Source organism: Aethina tumida, chromosome 1 (assembly GCF_024364675.1).
Source record: "Aethina tumida isolate Nest 87 chromosome 1, icAetTumi1.1, whole genome shotgun sequence".
Taxonomy (NCBI): domain Eukaryota; kingdom Metazoa; phylum Arthropoda; class Insecta; order Coleoptera; family Nitidulidae; genus Aethina; species Aethina tumida.
Genome location: NC_065435.1, coordinates 2,939,234 through 2,959,199, shown reverse-complemented (window position 1 = coordinate 2,959,199; position 19,966 = coordinate 2,939,234). Strand labels below are relative to the sequence as shown.

Genomic DNA, 19,966 nt, shown 5'->3' with positions numbered 1-19,966 from the left:
AAATGTAAATATATTTAAAGGGACTATTTTAAATTTTGTGCTATTTCTGTACAACAAAATATGATGGGTACTCAACTGCTGTATTTAGTAACAAAAATAAATATTATAATATTTATTCAAGTCTGAGCAACAAATATTTATTTTATTATCAAGTATTGTATCAAAACGGAAATTTTTCATAATCGGGAAGTTTACAACTCGCAATATAATTGCGACATTCCTCATAAATATCACATATAACAGTTATCTACATAAAAATTACGACGGACGCTCACTTATAAATTCCTAAAACATAAATAACATCCCACAATCAACGACTAATTAAAAACCAAATCAGTCGATCATGAACAATAAACAGTAAAATTTTTTGAAAAACTTTCCCGCTTAACCATTCCCCGTCCGTCGCATTTTTACCTTCCATCGTCAGCAAGAATGCTAATCAACTCATTTCCTGCCCGCGTACTATCCGAATCCAAATTTTATCGTCTTTGCGAAACTGTAACGTAGAATTAACATTTATTATCGCGAAAACGTCGTTAAACCGGGGCCCCCGTCTGTAAATAAACTCTTTTGTGCTCGTTAACCGTGTTTAATTGACTATCGATACAACCCATAATTATTGACATATCAACGAATCAACAAATCAACAGATGTTTATTCTTCACGACGCACGTTTCTTTATTTAGTTATTTATTTTTTATTGTACTTGCCGCGATAAGCGTATCAAAGTTTGCTCTGTTTGAACCCTTACGTTTTACAAGTTCATGGAAGACGGTTTGTTTCTTGTTATTTACTTATTTATTTGTTGAGGGTTGTTTCACTGGAAAAAATCCACCGCAAGGGTGTATATAAAACTGTTATTAAGATAAATACACGTTCACTATGAAAATAAATAATTCAACACATTGGCGCAACCTTATTTGTATGCTGTACTGTTATCTCCATTTTTGGGTGATTATTGTTTAATTTATTCCCGTCTAACAGTACGAGGTTTTATGCATTTCTTAAAATAAACCCAGGGGTTATGTAAAAAATAGATTAGGTAACTAAGTATTACGTTTTTCTCTTACTTAAACGCATTCCTTTAATTAAGACATGGTACATAATTTAATAAATTGCTAAATTAGAGAAAATGACACAAAGTTTTGGTGGTCTTAGATTAAATTATGTTTTAATTCAAGTTTAATTAATTTAAAAATTTAGAAAACAGTAAATAATTTTTTTTATTCAAACATAATTTTGATTGAGATAATTTAATCTTAATTAATTTATAAATGTCTAAAATATTTAAAAAATAAATAATTTTAAGTAAAAAAGTTGGCAAAACATTAGTTTTAATTTAATAGACGGGGTACATAATTTAATAAATTGCTAAATTAGAGAAAATGACACAAAGTTTTGGTGGTCTTAGACAAAATTATGTTTTAATTCAAGTTTAATTAATTTAAAAATGTAGAAAACAGTAAATAATTTTTTTTTATTCAAACATAATTTTGGTTGAGTTAATTTAATTTTAATTAATTTATAAATGTCTAAAATATTTAAAAAATAAGTAGATTTAAGTAAAGATTTGGCAAAATATTAGTTTTAATTTAATAGATGTGGTACATAATTTAATAAATTGCTAAATTAGAGAAAATGACACAAAGTTTTGGTGGTCTTAGACTAAATTATGTTTTAATTCAAGTTTAATTAATTTAAAAATTTAGAAAACAGTAAATAATTTTTTTTTATTCAACCATAATTTTGACTGAGTTACTTTAATTTTAATTAATTTATAAATGTCTAAAATATTTAAAAAATAAATAATTTTAAGTAAAAAAGTTGGCAAAACATTAGTTTTAATTTAATAGACGGGGTACATAATTTAATAAATTGCTAAATTAGAGAAAATGACACAAAGTTTTGGTGGTCTTAGACTAAATTATGTTTTAATTCAAGTTTAATTAATTTAAAAATTTAGAAAACACTAAATAAAATTTTTTATTCAAACATAATTTTGACTGAGTTAGTTTAATTTTAATTAATTTATAAATGTCTAAAATATTTAAAAAATAAATAATTTTAAGTAAAAAAGTTGGCAAAACATTAGTTTTAATTTAATAGACGGGGTACATAATTTAATAAATTGCTAAATTAGAAAAAATGACACAAAGTTTTGGTAGTCTTAGACTAAATTATGTTTTAATTCAAGTTTAATTAATTTAAAAATGTAGAAAACAGTAAATAATTTTTTTTATTCAAACATAATTTCGTTTGAGTTAATTTAAATTTAATTAATTTATAAATGTCTAACATATTTAAAAAATAAATAATTTTAAGTAAAAAAGTTGGCAAAATATTAGTTTTAATTTAACTATAATTAATTGAGTTAAAATCAATAAAAATGTTAAACTAAATTTTATTTTAGATTAAAAATTTGAAAAAGGTTTATTTCATTCTGCTATAATTCTAATTAAATAAAAAAGGATCAAAATGTTGAACGAAATTTAATTTTAAACATAAACGAGAAAGTGTTACTTTAATTCCATTAATATTTTAATTAATTTAAAAACCATCAAAAGCACTGGGAACATTCAATTCATTATTACAGTTCTCACCGACAAAATGTAGCTTTTGTAAAATATTCCGGATACAATTTAGTCCGGCGAATAATTAAATATATCGCGGCAATATAAAACAACAATTAACATTTAATTTATCTAGTGTACACGTTAAAATTATTGCAATCCAATTAATTATCGACAACGCAGGTTTGTTGAACCAAAAATTGGAAAGGGAAAAGTTTAAATTTAAATCCTTGAACTTATCAAGCGTTAGGTTATCTTTGACGTTACGTACAACAAACATTTTCTTTCGTACGTTATTTTATCGAAAACTTCGGCGAACCGGAGCCAATTTCGCCCGTTTATAAATCAAACAAATTGAACCAGTGCAGTCGTAAAAGGAGTAACGAACAACAAAACCGTAAAACTTTACTCCAAAACTTATTTTACGCGTCCAAATTAGTATTGATTTGGGTTTTTATCTTTCCTCCCGTCCACCAAATATGTGGAATATGTGAATCGTACGATTAATTTTCCGGGAGGGAATTATTTATGTTCAGCAGCACGATGAACCAAAACGGTTTACAATTTAAATATTGTTGAACTTTTAGGTTATCAAACTGAATTGGAACTTTGTGTCAACGCATTACAAAACGATTATCTTCACATTTTATAAGCGGGAGGCATGTAGGACAATAATTTATTGATTTGTGACGTGCGTAAATAAAATTAAAAGAAAAGAATGTTTGTTGTTTGTTTGTCATGGAAATTCAATCGTGCTTTATCAGCAATTAATTTACTGCTGCCTTTAACGTGTTAGGTAACGGAATAATTTACGTTTCTTCAACAAAATAATCACCATTATAATCAATTTTTTGCCAACGTTCTGCCAGCTAATTCATGTCACGAGGAAAAAACTCTGGCTTCTGGGAATTGAAAGATCAACCTCAGTTTTGACCCTCCTCTTCAGAATTAAGCAATTAATGACAAACATAAGTAACACTCACATGGAGAAATATCCGGAGGTTAGGTTGTATGAGGTAGATCATCTCATTTAACAATTTGACAACAACCTTTGATGCCACGTTGTTTAAAGAAGTGGAAGGCCGTTTTTATTTACTAAAGAAGTCATCTTTGAGCTTTTGACCTCTTGGTAGGAGTCAATAAGTCAAATTCCTCGAGGAATGTCATGATATCTCTCTTTAGGTACCAGCTTCAACCCGTTGCCTAGACTGGCTAATTAGATCAATAAAAAGGGCTTATTTGCGTTGCATGTAAGGAGAGAATTAGCAATTTTGATATCCTCAATTTTTGTGCATAAAACCTCTTTCTAATGGTTGATTAAATAAACGTGTGTCGAATGATTTTTTATTAATTTCTTCTTTGGTACAGGTTTCAGGACGACCTCAACGTTGTTCATCTTCAGTGTCTTCCTTCTCATTTTTAAATACACGAAATCAAAATGATGTGACTTCAATTATGGCACTTGGTTATGCCATTTTAACCCAAAAATGTCAATAATTAATTGGATTGCAATAATTTTAACGTACATCAGATAAATTAAATGTTAATTGTTGTTTTATTTTGCCGTGATATATTTAATTATTCGCCAGGCTAAATTATATTCAGAATATTTTACAAAATCTACATTTTGTCGGTGAGAATTGTAATAATGAATTGAATATTCCGAGTGCTTTTTATGGCTTTCAAATTGATTAAAGTAATAATGGAATTAAAGTAACATTTTCTCGTTTATATTTAAAATTAAATTTCGTTCAACTTTTTTATCCTTTTTTATTTAATTAGAATTATAGCTGAATAAAATAAACATTGTGTCACATTTTTAATTTAAAATTAAATTTAGTTTAACGTTTAAGCTCAATTAAAATTATATTTGAATCAAAATTAATCTTTTTTCATTTTTTTATTTAAAGTTTAATTATGTGGATTTTTTTTTACATTTATAAATTAATTAAAATTATATTGAATTGAAAATAACATTTTAACAATATTTTAATTTAAATATTAAATGTTTAATATTTTCATTGATTTTTACTTAATTAAAATTATAGTTGAATTAAAACTAATATTTGGTCTATTTTTTTTATTTAAATTGTGATTTTATTTAATTTTCTGATGTTTAAATTAATTAAAATTATAATTAAAAGTGAAATTTTATTAACATATTAATTTAAAAATTAAATTTTTGTTAATATTTGTATCCCTTTTTACTAAAAAAAATATAGTTAAATTAAAAATATTATTTATATTTTACCAATTTTTGCATTTAAAATTAAATTTTGTTTAATTCTTTTACATTTCTGAGTTAATTAAAATAATAATTTAATTTAAAGTATTATTTTATTAAATTTTATAGTTTCAAAATAAATTTAGTTTTATTGATTTTTACTTAATGATAATTATGATTGAATTAAAACCAATATTTTGTCAATTTTTTTTATTTAAAACTTAAATTAATTAGAATTATAATATAATAAAAAGTGACATTTTATCAATATCTTAATTTAGAAATTAAATTTTGTTTAATGTTTGTATCTCCTTTTAATTAAATAAAATATAATTAAATTAAAAATTGTATTTTGTCAATTTTTGTATTTAAATTTAAATTTTGTTTAAAAAATTTTTCACTTCTAAATTAATTAAAATTATAATTTAATTAAAAGTATTATTTCATTAAATTTTATAATTTCTAAATAAATTTAGTTTAACGGTTTTATTAATTAATTAACTTAATTAAAATTTTAGTTAAATTAAAACCAATATTTTGTTAATTTTTTATTTGAGATTAATTGTATTTAATGTTTTTCGATTTCGATTTCGATTTAAATTAATTAAATTTATAATTGAATAAAAAGTGAGATTATATATTTTGTCAATTTTTGTATTTAAAATTCAATTTTGTTTAAAATTTGTATGTCATTTTACTCAAAATTTAAATTTTATAATTTCAAAATAAATTTAGTTTAACGGTTTTATTAATTAAAATTTTAGTTGAATTAAAACCAATATTTAATTGTATTTAATGTTTTTCGATTTTAAATCAAATTTATAATTGAATAAAAAATGAGATTGTATCAATATTTGAATTAAGAATTTTTTTATTAAAAATCAATTTTTTATCATTTTCTACTTAATTAAAATTATAGTTGAAATAAAAGTAAAATTTTATCAAAATCTTAATTTTAAATTAATTTTTTTAAATATTTTATTTGTTTTATATCGCCCTGATATATTTAATTAGTCGCCTGCATAAATTAAATTCAGAATGTTATATAAAAGCCAAATTTTGTTTGGGAGAATTATAATAATGGCTTGAATGTTCCGTGTGCTTTACGTTAGTGGAAGTAATTTATGATTGTCACAAACAAGATGTAGAATAATGTGTTTAAATCCGTAAACGACTTTAGTGGAATAAAATATTCATTCATCATTACCAAATCTCTTTATACATACGTATAAACATTGAATTGATTTTTTTCTTATAATAAGACGATTTATTTGTTAATGTTTTGTTATTTATTGTTCGTATGGTTGGAGTTAATTCAACTACTCATCCATAATATGGTATTGAGGCGTACTGACTGTCAAAAAGACATGAAACAAATGACATGAACTCATCCATTGTAAGAGAGTATTTTCTGGTAAGTCAGTGGATTTATTGGAACGTAAAATTGCCAATCTATTCGTCATACCTTGTCTCCGTAACCATAACGTTATAAATCAAAAATTATAAAGGCATACCTGTCGATGCCCTTCACGAAGAAGAGGCTCCACTCTTAACCAACCTTAAGTCTATTGTGTAATCCACCCAAAACGTAGGATACACACACGGCGGCTTAATAATCGTAATTACTTCTTCTGTTTCTTTACAAAATCAAATACAAAGTAAGCCATGCAAACAAGATGTCAGGGACAATTTTGCAAATTTATTGGGTAACTAAAATGGCGGTGTTTAGGCGTCGTGATCACCAAACGCAGATGTTCACGGCATCGGCATTGTTTAGACGCTTTGCCATAAAACGTTGCCATATAATATTCTGTTGAAACGAAAGTGTACGCGTATTATGTGCATTTGTTGAATAAAAATGTCATCGATTTTGTAACAAGTAGGTCGTGCGATGAATAATTACACCGTCCGCATAAATTGATACATCCGATTTTCAATTTGACGGATCCGTAACAAATAAAACACGATTACTGGTCGGTGTGTGTTGCGAATTTTTGTCCACTTTTAATTGAAACTTCACTGTGCACCGTACGGATATCACGTGAATCAATTTTTCGTTTCATATTTCAATTTTGCACGAGCGATTTTGTGAAATTCAGCCAATTGAACGGGATTAAAATTGTTTTCTGTTTCTGGATTGTTTGTTACAGCTTTTTAGGAACGTAATTAATCAAATTACAGTGAGTTAACGTTACTGTTTATTGTTCTGCTTCACATCTTCAATAATTTTTCCTGTTCCAGATGATTGGATAGAGATGAAGATTCGTTCTATTTTTAGATGATTCTTTATGGCTTCTGGAGATAATTATTCGTTACATTTGCACTTCTGTAACTAGAACTTATATTGAAAGTGATGTACAGTTTGAGGGAATTAGAAAAATCTAATTTTAGACAATTTGTTACACCTCTTTAAATATCATAATTGAACAGATTACATCATCAAAAATTATTGTCAAATTGTTGGTTGTTATATTATTTTAAATTTCAATATTTCTTGAGATTGAAAAAAAATTCGTCCCATTTTTAAATGATTTTTTCTCCTTCTTACTCCTTATTTCAAATTCTGTCAAATATTCTGTACTAATTGTCACTAAAATTTATTTTAATTATGGTTAATTTATAATATTTTTCAAAGATTGATGAGATTACAGCAACATAATGTTAGAATTTCTGCTTTAAATTCCAATATTTCTTCTCTTGAAGCTTACTAGTTAATCGAGAATAAAATTCATCTTTGAATGATTTTTTCTCCTTCTTATTCCTTATTTCAAGTTCCATCAAATAATCTCTACTAATTGTCGCTAGATTTTGTTTTAATTATGGTTAATTTGTAACATATTTCAAAGATTTATCATATCACAGCAACATAATGTCAGAATTACTGCTTCAAATTCCAATATTTCTTCTCTTGAAGCTTACTGGTTAATCGAGAATAAAATTCATCTCATTTATAAATAATTTCTTCTATATTTTGAAGATAATATATTGAAAAATATATAAAAAAAGTTTTACTATTTGTTTCAAGTTCTATTAAATAATCTCTATTAATTGTCACGAGATTTTGTTTTAATTATGTTTAATTTATAACATATTTCAAAGATTGATCAGATTACAGCAAAAGAATGTCAGAATTGCTGCTTCAAATTCCAATATTTCTTTTCATGAAGCTTATTAGTTAATCGTGAATAAAATTCGTTCCATTTTTAAATTATTTCTTCTATATTTTGAAGATAACATATTAAAAAATATATAAAAAATGTTTTATTCTTTGTTTTAACTTTTATCAAATAATCTCTATTAACTGTCACCAGATTTTGTTTTAATTAAGGCTAATTTATAACATATTTCATAGATTGATCAGATCACAGCAACATAATGTCTGAATTACTCTTTCAAATTCCAATGTTTCTTCTCTTGAAGCTTATTAGTTAATCGAGATTAAAATTCGTCCCATTTTTAAATAATTTCTTCTATATTTTGAAGATAACATATTAAATAATATATAAAAAATGTTTTATTCTTTGTTTCAGGTTCTATCAAATAATCTGTACTAATTGTCACTAGATTTTTTTTAATTATGGTTAATTTATAACATATTTTAAAGATTGGTCAGATCACAGCAACATAATGTCAGAATTTCTGCTTCAAATTCCAATATTTCATCTCTTGAAGCTTACTAGTTAATCGAGAATAAAATTCGTCCCATTTTTAAACGATTTCTTCTATATTTTGAAGATAACATATTCAGAAATATATAAAAAATGTTTTACTCTTTGTTTCAAGTTCTATCAAATAATATCTACTAATTGTCACTAGATTTTGTTTTAATTATGCTTAATTTATAACATATTTCATAGATTTATCAGATTACAGTAACATAATGTCAGAATTTCTGCTTCAAATTGCAATATTTCTTCTCTTAAAGTTTACTAGTTAATCGAGAATAAAATTCATCCTATTTTTAAATGATTTCTTATAAATTATGAGGATAACATAATAAAAAAAAATAAAAAATGTTGCTGTACTCCTTGTATCAAGTTTTATCAAATATTCTGTATTAATTGACACTAGAATGTTTTAATTATCGTTAATTTATATCATATTTCAAATATTGATCAGATTACAGCAACATAATATCAAAATTTCTGCTTCAAATTCTAATATGTCTTCTATTAAAATTTTTCTAGTTAATTGAGGATAAAATTCGTCCCATTTTTTAAATCATTTTTTTCTGTATTATGAAGATAAAATATTAAAAAGTATTTAAAAAATGTTGTTTTACTTTTTACCTCAAGTTTTATCAAATATTCTCTTTTTGTTGACACTAGAATTTATATTAATTATGGTTAATTTATAACATATTTCTAAGATTGATAAGATTTCTGCTTGAAATTCTCCTTCTTGAAGTTTACTAATTAATCGAGGACAAAATTCGTCATATTTTAAAATGAAGATGTCTATATTATGAAGATGTCAGATGTCCTTGTCCCAAATGTTATCTTCTATCTGATGAAGATGAAAAATTACACTTTTCAAACGAGTGATATTGATGAGAAAATAATAAAAATAAACATTTTGTTATAATTATTGGCACAATTACACTTTTGAAACGAATGATATTCATGAGATCATTTTGTTTTAATTTGCACCTTCTCAACTTTTCTCAATTAATCTGCATTAAAATATTACTTAATTATGGATAATTTGTTATACATTTTAAATCTTTTATAATGATAATAATACAAATTAATTTTAAAATTGTTGTTTTAAACATTTAATATTTTCTCTTAAAGCTAATTAGTTCATCGATATTAAATCAGTTCTATTATTATTTTGTTTACAAGTAGACTGCAGAAGAAACCAGTACTGATTGCATTTGCAATTGATTAAACTGTGTAACTAAAATAAAACTGCTGTTGATCGTTCTGCTTAATACCTCAAACGGTTTTTCCCCCATTTTGAAATGAAATTGAGGAATTTTAGCCGTCCGACAACAACATCAATAAAAAATATTTGTTCTTCCGAACGATCCCTTTTTACATTTAGTGTCACGCAATTGACAGAGGATGAAACTCAAATATTAACAAGGCAATAAACCGTTCCGTCCCACGCTCAACTCAATTTACCGGAGGGTTTGAGCAGTGGAAATTGCTTCGCTAGTTTTCCACCTGACTTCTCGTTCCATCTAATCATTTTATCCTTTCCATTGGTGCGGCTTCTTGATGCTGCAAACCAATTTATACACGCCATTAGTCCGCGTTAATTTCTAACACCGCACCAAACTTTGATGGTGGTAGCCACGTAACTCGTTGCCCACACTAATCAATTCAGTGATACCGCAAGGTTTGTTTGCGCCGTCCAATTACAGAAGTCACTCGGCACCTTTTATCAACGTAGAAAAACTAGATCATAACGTGGATAGAAAAACCTAAATCACAGCTTAAACAAACATGTGTTGGCGTTTAATGATCATCAGCAGTTGCAATAAATGTCGAAATCGATTATTTTATAATTATTATATCTGAACAGATCATTTATCTTATTTATTCAATGACATACGCTTATGTTTCCCTCGTAGTCGTAAAACGAATGGCGCCAGCTTAAACAAAAAACTAGTTTAAGTCCAATAATGAACTGTCAAACGCCAGTTTATTATTTATGTAACAAAAATCGTGCCCACATGAATTCGAGAGTAGGTGTTTTTGGAAATAGTTATTTATAGTTGTCAGGTAACGGTTTCTACTAAACCAATAATCGTTTGACATTAACTATGTGTAATTTGGCGTTCCATTGATTTAGTGCATCTATCGGCTTCAGGGCACAATGCATCCTATATAAAAAAAGGTGTTAAAAATAATGTTTAATATCTAAAGAGGAGGATAGTTCTTCTTCTTCTACAAACAATCAAAAATAGCTTATATAAATCAGATTATCTTGTATGTTAAAATACAGGTACATCTATTCTTCTGTATTTACTGAGAAATGTTTCATCAAATGCACTCTAATAGCAATTGGAAAGTGAGTTGAAGTACTGTCATGTTGGAACCATATTTGTTGCCTTTCATCCAAAAGATCATCCACCCTATTCTTAAGAAAGTTTAAGTAAGCAGTTAGTCGATTTGGTCAAACAACAAGATCACGAAGTCTGTCGTCTATCATACTCATCTTAAATGTTTAATGAAAAACGTGTTTGATGTCTTCCAAAAATACAATGTAAAGGAAGCTGGCGATATGAATGAGTTTGGATGGCAGTTTTATTAGAATAACCATACATAAAAGATGTATCTTCCCAAACCACAGTATTGGCTCAAATTTCTTGGTATTTTTTGTTACTTGGTGGTTCCTTGAGGGTTTAAATCAGACAATTCTGGAGGCTATTGTACAGGTCCGTCCCTTCATATCATGTAAATGGAAATGCATTGGCTAAATACTCTCTAAGAGCAATTGAAAAGTGTTCTTATTCTTCTTCTACAAACAATCAAAAATAGCTTACTTAAAGAGTTTAAATCAGATGATCTTGTATGTCATAATACAGGTATGTATTATGAGAAATGTTTCATCAAAATGCTCTCTAATAGCAATTGGAAAGTGAGCTGAAGTACTGTCATGTTGGAACCATATTTGTTGCCTTTCACCCAAAAGATCATCCACCGTATTCTTCAGAAAGTTTAAGTAAGCAATTAGACGATTTGGTAAAACAACAAAACCACGAAGTCTGTCATCTATCATACTCATCTAAATGTTTAATGAAAAACGTGTTTGATGTCTTCCAAAAATACAATGTAAAGGAAGCTGGCGATATGGATGAGCTTGGATGGCAGTTTTATTAGAATAACCATACATAAAAGATGTATCTTCCCAAACCACAGTATTGGCTCAAATTTCTTGGTATTTTTTGTTACTTGGTGGTTCCTTGAGGGTTTAAATCAGACAATTCTGGAGGCTATTGTACAGGTCCGTCCCTTCATATCATGTAAATGGAAATGCATTGGCTAAATACTCTCTAAGAGGAATTGAAAAGTGTTCTTGTTCTTCTTCTACAAACAATCAAAAATAGCTTACTTAAAGAGTTTAAATCAGATGATCTTGTATGTCATAATACAGGTACGTCTCTTCTTCTGTATTTACTGAGAAATGTTTCATCAAAATGCTCCCTAATAGCAATTGGAAAGTGAGTTGAAGTACTGTCAGGTTGGAACCATATTTGTTGCCTTTCACCCAAAAGATCATCCACCGTATTCTTCAGAAAGTTTAAGTAAGCAATTAGTCGATTTGGTAAATCAGCAAGACCACGAAGCTGTCGTCTATCATACTCATCTAAATGTTTAATGAAAAACGTGTTTGATGTCTTCCAAAAACACAATGTAAAGGAAGCTGGCGATATGGATGAGCTTGGATGGCAGTTTTATTAGAATAACCATACATAAAAGATGTATCTTCCCAAACCACAGTATTGGCTCAAATTTCTTGGTATTTTTTGTTACTTGGTGGTTCCTTGAGGGTTTAAATCAGACAATTCTGGAGGCTATTGTACAGGTCCGTCCCTTCATATCATGTAAGAGGAAATTCATTGGCCAAATACTCTCTAAGAGCAATTGAAAAGTGGTCTGGAGTACCATCGTGGTGGAACCACATTTATTCCGACACAATGGATAATTTTTCTTTAGAGTAAATGTTTAATTCATACAATATCAGCCAATTATCATATAAAATTCATGTTTTTTGTAAATAAAAAAGGTTCTCTAATGAGGAATAATCATTTATATTATGTTTATTAAGACTTCCCTGCTTATTTAAACCTTTAAATAGGTTACATTCATTTTTAAGGCCCTGTATATAAAGGATACGGAATGTTTGTCTAATAAACCAATTGCTCCTTAGCTTTTCAATCCAATTATAAAGTCAAGGCGTGCATAGTTTGACATTTACCTTTTGTTTCTTTCACACCTGATTTGGATCAATCATTTCCAGATTTGATCTATTGGGAACGTACTCGCCTGCAATTGACAATCACGTTTTTTTTTTTTAATTCATTCCAAGAACATTTATTGTTTATTATATTTAGCGGATTATATAATAATACGTAAACAATGGATTAATTTTTGTCGAGGCAATTTTCATCAGCCAAGGTAACGTTGAATGCTAAAAATGATCACGGTCAAACAGGAATCGTGGTTTTATTTTACAAATCAATGTTTTTTTCCCCGTTGCTCACGCTGTCTTAGAAATGATCTGATATTTAATATTATATAAACTAGTTTGACCGACGTCTTGAGTTACACAAACCTGATACACACGTATTTAGAGTAGTAAATTATTATGAAAAATTAAACTAACAAAACTATCTCAAAGGCATGGGAAAGTGATTTTTATGTAGAAACAAACAACATACGTATGAAGTGGCTCACAATTCCCTTATTAACATTAAAGCGTCGTCTATTTATAAACCGTCCATCACCGACAAAGAACACCAGAACATCAAATGAATCTGTAAATCTCGATATAAATTATTGGGTATCTAACAACTGTCGTAACAAATTTTAATTGGTCGAACTTAAATCTCGAACTGCAACGTTGACATTTGAGACTGGTTTAAATAAAGCGGGATCCCTTTCATCTTATATTTACATGACGTTTTTTGTGTCTTGTACGTTAGCTGCGTCCAAGTATGGGCTTATCGTAAGTCACGAGCTGCAAACTTTAAACAATTTGTAAGGCTATTTATAAATTCATTGTTTCAGTTCGTATCTTGAAAACGATTAAGTTTCCAGGTACGTACGTGTTGTGGCTACTGTTAGCAATTCAATGTAAAATATCGCACCGACTTCATTTCTTATCATTTCTTATACAACATGAATGGTTTTTTGTTGTACTTGCAATTTTAACCATGACCTAACCAACTAACCAAATGCTTTTAGATTTAGATATTGATTCATTCCATTTAGTATACTCTGCTTGCTTTTTTGAGTTTGAGTACTGTAATAATAGTACGAGTATGCAATAATAATAGAAATTAACTTTTTAATTCACAAATATTTCTTTAATTTTGGGGACATTTGTAGATTCTGTACCGTGTTAAAATTATTTTGATTTTAATTAAAAAATAGTTTGGAATTTTTATTCTATAATTTAGTTTTTCATTTTTTTTTGACTTTCATAATTTTTTGTAGATATTTTCAAATTGTCTTCAAATTTTTCGATATTTAATGTTGTCTATATATTTTACTAATCACAAAATTTCTCGAATTGTCTTAAATAATACTCCATAATAGTGAATTCATAATAATAATAACTCAATTCTAATAATATTTTAAGAATTTATATATTTGTGTCGAATATTATTAATTCTTTTTTTAACTTATGACATTTAAAATTCTTCAATTTTTACCTAATTTTTATTGTTGGGTTTTAAGTACTCTAATAATTAACAATATATTTTTTTTAATTTTTAATATTTTTTTTTTTTGGAGATATTTTTAATATTTCAAATTTTTCGAATTTTTAATACTAATTTTGAAGTATTTCGAATTGATTCAAAGAGATATTAATAATATCCAAAATAATAAAATAAAGTTTAATGTGTATTTGTTGCTTTCAAAAAATGGTTAAATTTTTTATATTTTTCCAAATTTCCAATAATAATTTCCATTGCTCAAATGGATATTGAATTTTATTATTCACTTTTGAAATTTGTTTAAAATCTCTATTTATTTTACAAATTTTTCTAATTAGATTAGATTTTTAATATTTAATATACATATTTTCCAATTTTTATGAATATTTGCAGCGATTTTTTTTTATATTAATTGTTAAAATTTTCCTATTTCTTATTTTTTTCTAATCACAAAATTTCTAGAATTGTTTTAAATAGTAATTAATAAAAATTAACATAATAAATTAATTGTGAAAATATTTTAAAAATTTTTATATATTTGTTGTCTTCAAAAAATGGTAAATATTGTTTATGATTTTTTCCCAGATTTCCAATAACAATTTTTTAAAATATTTCCATTCCTAAAATGTCTTTCTAAATATTAAATTTTTCTAATTTATTTCTAATTTTAGTCATTTTTGAAATTTGTTTAAAATTTCTCTATTTTAAGATTTTTTTACTAATTTTTACAATTTGTTCTAATTAGATATAACTATTTTAGTATTTAATATATATTTTTTTTAAATTTTTTAGAATATTTGTAGATATTTTTATTTTGTTTTAATTGTTAAAGTTTTCCTATTTTAAATTTTTTCTAAACATAAAATTTCTACAATTTTTTTATATAATAATTAATAATAATCAATATAACAAATTAATGATGAAAATATTTTAAGAATTTTTATATATTTGTTGTTTTTAAAAAAATAGTAAATATTTTTTTTTTAGATTTTTAAAAATAATTTTTCAAAATATTTCCATTTCTGAAAATGTATTTTTTATTTTTGATTTAATTTTATTTATTTTTGAAATGTTTAAAATTTCTCTATTTCTATTTTTTATTAATATTTACCAACTAATTAGATTATTTAGTATTTAATATTTAATATATTTTTCTAAATTTTTATTTTATTTTAATTGTTAAATTTTTCCCATCTTTTATTTTCTTCTAAGAGCAAAATTTATAGAATTGTTTTAAATATTAAATAATATTCAATATAAGTAATTAATTATGAAAATATTTTAAGAATTTTTATATATTGCCTTAAAAAAATAGAACAATATTTTTTATGATTTTTTCTTCAGATTTGTTGCCCTCAAAAAATAGAAAATATATTTATGATTTTTTTTTCCAGATTTCCATTAATATTTTCTTTAAATATCTCCATTTTCAATTTTCTTTTTTTCTCTAAATTTTTCTGAATTTTTGTAGATATTTTTATTTTGTTTTAATTGTTAAAATTACAAAAACGATTAATAATTAAAATAATAAAATGTAAGTAATAATAGTAATATGTTTATTTTTTATTATAAATTTATTATTATTTTCCTTCAGATTTACCACAATAATTTTCCAAAATATCTCCAACTTTTAATATTTGTCATTTTCAAATTTTTTACTATTTTTTTACTTTTGTTACTTATTAATAAATAAGTCTTTTGTATATATATTAAATTTTCACACACTTCATTTAAACATCAATTAGAATTATATTGTACAAATGCTTCATTAAAGTATAATAATTTTTCATTCCATGAGAAAATACAGGTGGCAATCTAATTACATAAATTACGGTACTATGACTTTTCGCAAAAAAACGTTTAATTATCGTACATTGTACTGCCGTTCTCAGAACGGCAGGAACAATATATCAATTTAAATATATTAATTGCGAATGGCATTTGCTATTAAAATAATGTAGTCCAATCAGAAAACTTATTGTCGGCCATAATTTACTTAGCATAATGCAATGCAATTGATTTTATCGATTTATTAAATTGTACGCCTACATTTATACGAAACTAATTTGTGCAGCCGGATATAAACAAATACGTAACATGCCTAACACGGATTTGCTGCAAAAAACACGAAAATATAACAAAGTGTTCGGTTAATTATTATATTATACAGGGCGGCTTTAATTGTATACGGTGAGTTATCCATGGGAATGAGTGGGTGGGTGTATGCAACCATCTCTCAAGTGAAACACTCAATAGAATCGTAGGAAGAATAAACAAAATAACATTGCTTTTTATTAAATGAGTGGAAACATCAAGGACTTACAATTTCCTGTGAGAAATTACAATCGCGTATCTCATTATTTCGCCACCGTATAGATTTTCGATTAATAATAACGTATGTGTTAATTTTAATTGTATTTAAATAGCTGTAATGGTTTTCCACGGCGGTGAAAAGTAAATTGTGTCAATAGCCCTACCAGGAAAATAATTTACAAGATCATCCGTCTATAACAATTGTCGTTTCATGTATCAATGAACTTAACAAAAGACTACACACCCTGATTTGGGTTAATTGGCTTTCAAAGTAATTGAACTTTTTGTGCGACCAAAGAAGACACTTTAAAATAGTTTCCGCGTCAAATGGTTACGAGAATTTATTTATGGGACTGTAACAAATAGTTGCAAAAAAGGAAATTAAATTGTCTGGTATTCAAGATGGCGATTCCAATATGTGGAAATTTGATTTGTCAATGACATTTTCCATTTAGGAAGACGAATGAAAAGTAATAAAAGGAAAGATGTCAGACCTGATTGATTATGTATAAAAAGATGATGATAACAATTGAAGACACAAACAGAACTGCTAAATAAAAGTAAATAACTGTAATGTCGTTTAAATGTAAGAGACAATAATTGAAAGTACACTCAAAATGAGACACAGTAAATTCTTTTATTTGTAATTAAAAATTACGAAATTTAATAAAATGAACGAATAACAACAGTTGTCAGATCTTATTGGATGATTATAAAAATAAACGTGGATGATAATATTGAAGGCATAGTCAAAAGTACTACGTAAAACTGAGAATCTCTAATTTTTTTTAATTGTAATCAACTATTAATTAAAAATGACGATTTAAATTTTAAAAAATGAACGAATAATAAAAGAAAGGAAGTTGTCAGATCTTATTAGCTGTATATAAAAATAAACGAAGATGATAATAATCGAAGTGAAAAGTGTTTAGTAAAACAGAGAAACTGTAAATTCTTTTAATTGTAATCAACTTTTAATTAAAAATGACGATTTAAATTTAAAAAATGAATGAACAATAATAGAAAGGAAGTTGTCAGATCTTATTGGAGGTATATAAAATATAAATGAAGATAATAATAATAGAAAGCATAGTTAAAAGTACTTAGTAAAACTGAGAAACTGTAAATACTTTTAATTGTAATCAACTTTTAATTAGAAATGACTATTTAAATTTAAAAAAATGAACGAAGAATAAGAGAAAGGAAGTTGTCACATCTTATTGGATGTATATAAAACATAAATGAAGATGATAATAATAGAAAGCATAGTTAAAAGTACTTAGTAAAACTGAGAAACTGTAAATTATTTTAATTGTAATCATCTTTTAATTAAAAATGACGATTTAAATTTAAAAAATGAACTAAAAATAATAGAAAGGAAGTTGTCAGATCTTATTGGAGGTATATAAAAGTAAACGAAGATGATAATAATTGAAGGCATAGTCAGAAGTTCTAAATAAAACTGAGACACTGTAAATACTTTTAATTGTAATCAACTTTTAATTAGAAATGACGATTTAAATTTAGAAAAATGAACGAAGAATAAGAGAAAGGACGTTGTCACATCTTATTGGATGTATATAAAAAATAAATGAAGATGATAATAATAGAAAGCATAGTTAAAAGTGCTTAGTAAAACTGAGAAACTGTAAATTATTTTAATTGTAATCACCTTTTAATTAAAAATGACGATTTAAATTTAAAAAATGAACTAAAAATAATAGAAAGGAAGTTGTCAGATCTTATTGGAGGTATATAAAAGTAAACGAAGATGATAATAATTGAAGACATAGTCAAAAGTTCTAAATAAAACTGAGAAACTGTAAATACTTTTAATTGTAATGAACTTTTAATTAGAAATGACGATTTAAATTTAAAAAAATGAACCAAAAATAAGAGAAAGGAAATTGTCAAATCTTATTGGATATATATAAAAATAAACGAAGATGATAATAATCGAAAACATAGTCAAAAGTGCTTAGTAAAACTAAGAAACAGTAAATTCTTTTAATTGTATCAACTTTTAATTAAAAATGTCCATTTAAATTTAAAAAGGAACTAAGAATAATAGATAGGAAGTTGTCAGATCTTATTGGATGTGTAAAAAAATAAACGAAGACTGTAATAATTGAAGGCATTTATAAAAATAAACGACAAGGTTCAATTGCTGATGATAAATATTGAACGTCAAAATTATTGTGTAAACTTTAAATACCTTGTGGTGATTAAATTTTAAAAATATTTATTTAAAAATGACCATTCCAGTTTACGCAAATAAAGCAAAAATAACGTGAATATTTAACTGATAATTAATTGATAATACTAATTGGAAGCACCATCAAAATTCTAGGGTAATGTAACTTGTGATCCACTTCTGATTAGATTTGTCGATTCCGGTTTGCCAAAAACGATGAACGAAAAACAACAGTTAAATGGATGATGGTTCCATTTATGTAAAATATTTAGATTTTGGTACCATGCAAAAACATTTCGAATCTTGTTGACCTGCATTCAATAGACGTGCTATTTCCAGCATCTTATTCAAATTTCCCCCAGTCTGTGGCATCATAAAATAACATAATAACCGTGTTTAAAGCTTAGTCGTTCGAAACAACCAAATTACTCTCGACACAATACACACCGTGACAGACCATTGATATGCTTAATTTCGTTGTTTCTTTGAACGGTTACCCCGGCACCGCAATTAAGTCCCTGAATCGCTTAAGCTAATTCCGACAGACGTTTAATCTGAAAGATGGGATTGACACAATTTTTCATATCGATTTCCAAGGACTTATTTCCTTAATTGGGCCAACTCTTTTTTGCGCCACAAAAGCGATCCCGATTGAATTTCACCACGGCACAAAAGGCCACCTACGTCGCAGAAAATATTGATTCGAATTTATTGGGAGCATTAGATGTTCAATTCAGGAGGATCCAATATCCGCGTTTCTTTACGACGGCATCGAACACCCATCATCTGATATTAACAGGAAAACGTACCCGTAAAAAGTGTGGATGGGCAATAAACGACGTATTGGGTAAAATGGTGTTGATGGAATAAATTTATTTTTAATTTTATTGGGCACTTAAAGGAAGTGTAAACGCCATATGCGACTCATTAGTACTGTTTAGAGAAATACGCATGGGTGGCCTCAATATTCTAAGGGTTGTGGTTATTTTTACACCACTTAATTTTGCGCTCTGGTATGCACTACCGAAATAGTCATTATTATTCACCAATGGTCTGTTTGTTGAGTAAGCTTTTCACATTGCACAGGGTCACCTGAGTTCACTACTTGATACAATGGCTATGTGTTAAGTGTTGATAATTTTAAATTTTAAGCCTCACGCACCATTAAATATTGTTCAACTGTCATATATCTTCTGATATTATTAGAATTGTCCATGATTGGTTCAGCGCGTGGATTTAAAATTAGATTATACGGGACAATGCAATAATTC

At 26.4% G+C, this 19,966-nt stretch overlaps 1 protein-coding gene across 2 annotated transcripts in view; it reads left to right on the top strand.

Moving 5' to 3' along the window:
- Positions 1-19,966, top strand: part of LOC109608338 (disks large 1 tumor suppressor protein) — a 42,795-nt gene that overhangs the window by 2,741 nt on the left and 20,088 nt on the right. Inside the window, exon 2 of one of the 2 annotated variants that reach the window (XM_049961681.1) lies at positions 13,536-13,565. The exons of the other annotated variant lie outside the window; for it this stretch is intronic. Within the exon in view, the coding sequence (XP_049817638.1) occupies positions 13,536-13,565 (30 nt within the window). The remainder of the gene's footprint in view (positions 1-13,535; positions 13,566-19,966) is intronic. 2 annotated transcript variants of the gene reach the window in all.